Source organism: Peromyscus californicus, unplaced genomic scaffold, assembly GCF_007827085.1.
Source record: "Peromyscus californicus insignis strain IS unplaced genomic scaffold, ASM782708v3 Scaffold_7__1_contigs__length_154581171, whole genome shotgun sequence".
Lineage (NCBI taxonomy): Eukaryota > Metazoa > Chordata > Mammalia > Rodentia > Cricetidae > Peromyscus > Peromyscus californicus.
This window is the reverse complement of record NW_026294595.1, coordinates 64,930,586-64,933,280: the sequence shown is the minus strand read 5'-3', so window position 1 is coordinate 64,933,280 and position 2,695 is coordinate 64,930,586. Positions and strand designations below refer to the sequence as shown.

Sequence of the window (2,695 nt, the reverse complement as noted above, 5' to 3'; positions counted from 1 at the left end):
TATCTTACTCACAGATATGTATTAACATATATGTAAATATGTATGTTTATATCTATGCATGTGTATTCATACAAATCGTCTCATAGAAAAGAATATTTAGTAAAACATTTCTGTTATATTCAGGAAAAGATACAAATACATTTAAAGCCGTGACTTCCTGGGTAAATTATGTTCAAGAGCTGAAATATTTGTCTAGATGATCCACATGAAGCAGCTGAGTTTACAAGTGAGTAGATTACTCCTAGCATTGTAAGAGCAATACCATGAGTAACATTTTAACATTGTCAAATTTATTTCTCCCATTAGTCATTAGAGATGAGTAAGTAATATGTTTATGAACATGTTCTATAATAAATTTATATGAATGTCAAACAATATTTTTGTAGAGTTATATTTTTTCAAACAATGTCAAATTGCATAAATATCTTGTAAGTAATTAAATATCAGAACTCTAAAATATATTCAACAATTAATTTCTCCACTTGAGCTATATAATTTTCATACAGGTGATTGGTTGATTATTTTTTAATTCTTAATCCTTTACCTTGTTACTTTTATTAAAATGCATAATTCACACATGACAATGGAATAAGATGTGGTATCTTTATAGACAGAGGGAGATTGTACAAAGACCACATCAACTCTGAAATTCTCATTGTTTGATAAAAAAAAACTCACTCTTTACCTTGTTAATTCTCAGGAGAGGTCATGGATGTGGACCTAGAGTCTCTTAAAATCCAAGTTTAAACTTCTTGTTTCCTTGAACTTAAAACTGTAGTTAAAAGTTTTACCTTGTCACATATTTTACTAGAAGGCCTAGTCCTGCCCAGGCTCAGTTTTGACTCTATTTAGTCATCAAAGACAACAACATCATTTTTATAAGTTTTGGACTCACTGTAAATTGATGGATTCAAATGAAGTTTCAACAAGTTCTATATTAGTATCATGCTAATAGCAGTTACTCTGTACAAAACTTTCTGTGTTATGAAGAACAGATTACTTGATTTGAATTCTAGTACACTTTGTGCTTTGAAACAAAACTCAAAATGTTGTCAGGGATTTCAAATACATTTTATCTCTTCTTCTGTTAGTAGATGGAGCTTCAATTCATCACTGCAGATGACTCAGCCATACCTTCCTTGTTCAATGCAGGTGGTAAACGAGATTAATAAATTGTATTCTTTGGTTTATTATTAAGGTATGATTTCCCACTGACTTTCAATATTTTACTACAAGAAATATTTAGAGATTGACAGAAGCTGAAAATTCAATATGGGTTTCTCTAACACAGATGGTTTTATCCCAAAATATTAAAAATTGTGATTATTGTTTAAATTATTCAATTACTTCTACCTCAAATATATGTGATGTCTAATGATACTTTTCCAAAAAACTTTCTCCTACTCTGTAGTGAATGGTAATAAAATCAATCAAGATAATTTTACATAAATATGCACGATATTATTTATGCTTTGTTGTAAATTTGTAAGAAATATTTTTCTTATAATTGCAGATTTCATATATTTTTCTTTATAAGTCCTCAGGAGAATCATGCATAACCAGAGCTTTGGCAATGAGTTTATACTCCTGGGGCTTTCACAGAACCCTCAAATTGAGAAAATATCATTTGTTATATTTTTATTGGTCTATCTTGCAACCATTGTGGGTAATGTAATGATTGTGGTGACCATTGTCTACAGTCCTGCACTGCTGGGCTGCCCTATGTACTTCTTCTTGGCATTCCTCTCCTTTCTAGATGCATGTGTCTCTTCTGCTGTCACACCAAAGATGATTGCAGATTTGGTTTATGAGAGGAAGACCATCTCTTTTGAGTGTTGCATGACACAGCTCTTTGCTGTGCATTTTTTTGCTGCAATGGAAGTCATCATTCTGGCAGCCATGGCCTATGACCGCTATGTGGCCATTTGCAAGCCCTTACACTACTCTTTCAACATGAGCAGGAGGCTCTGTGGTATTCTGGTGGGAGTGGCCTGGGCTGGAGGATTCTTACATTCAATCATACAAATTGCCTTCACTTTGCAATTGCCCTTCTGTGGACCCAATGTCATTGATCATTTCATATGTGATCTGTTCCCATTGCTGAAGCTCGCCTGCACTGACACACACATTTTTGCCATTTTGGTATTTGCCAACAGTGGGTCTTTCTGCATCATCATATTCTCCTTTTTGCTTGTTTCTTATGGTGTCATTTTGTTCTCTCTGAGAGGTCACAGCTCTGAAGGGCGACGAAAGGCTCTGTCCACCTGTGGATCCCATATTACTGTTGTAGCTTTTTACTTTATTCCTTGTATATTAATATATGCACGACCTACATCTCCATTCTCTTTTGAGAAAAATGTGTTTGTATTTACAGATGTCCTGACACCATTGCTCAATCCTATGGTATACACTTTTAGGAATAAGGAAATGATAAATGCCATCAGGAAAATGCGGAGGAGGCTGATAGTGGTTTCTGATAAATAATAAAATATTGTACTTACATGACTGAGGAGATGGCTCAGTGGATAAAGGTACTTGCTGTATAATAATGAGGACCTTTGTTTGAATCCTTAGCAGTCATGTCTAAAGTCAGGTATGGTAAATCATCTTTTACCCACTGTTGCTGAATTAGAACCAGACAGGTCCCAGGAATGAACTGAACAACAGATTGAATCTCTGAATAAAACACCTAGCT

General features: G+C 34.1%; 1 protein-coding gene across 1 annotated transcript; it reads left to right on the top strand.

Moving 5' to 3' along the window:
• Positions 1-1,092: 1,092 nt before the first annotated feature.
• Positions 1,093-2,484, top strand: LOC128101716 (olfactory receptor 4C15-like). Its single transcript, XM_052725036.1, has 2 exons — positions 1,093-1,115; positions 1,545-2,484. Exon 2 carries the CDS (start codon positions 1,552-1,554, stop codon positions 2,482-2,484), a length of 933 nt encoding a protein of 310 aa, XP_052580996.1. The 5' UTR covers positions 1,093-1,115; positions 1,545-1,551.
• Positions 2,485-2,695: the final 211 nt, after the last annotated feature.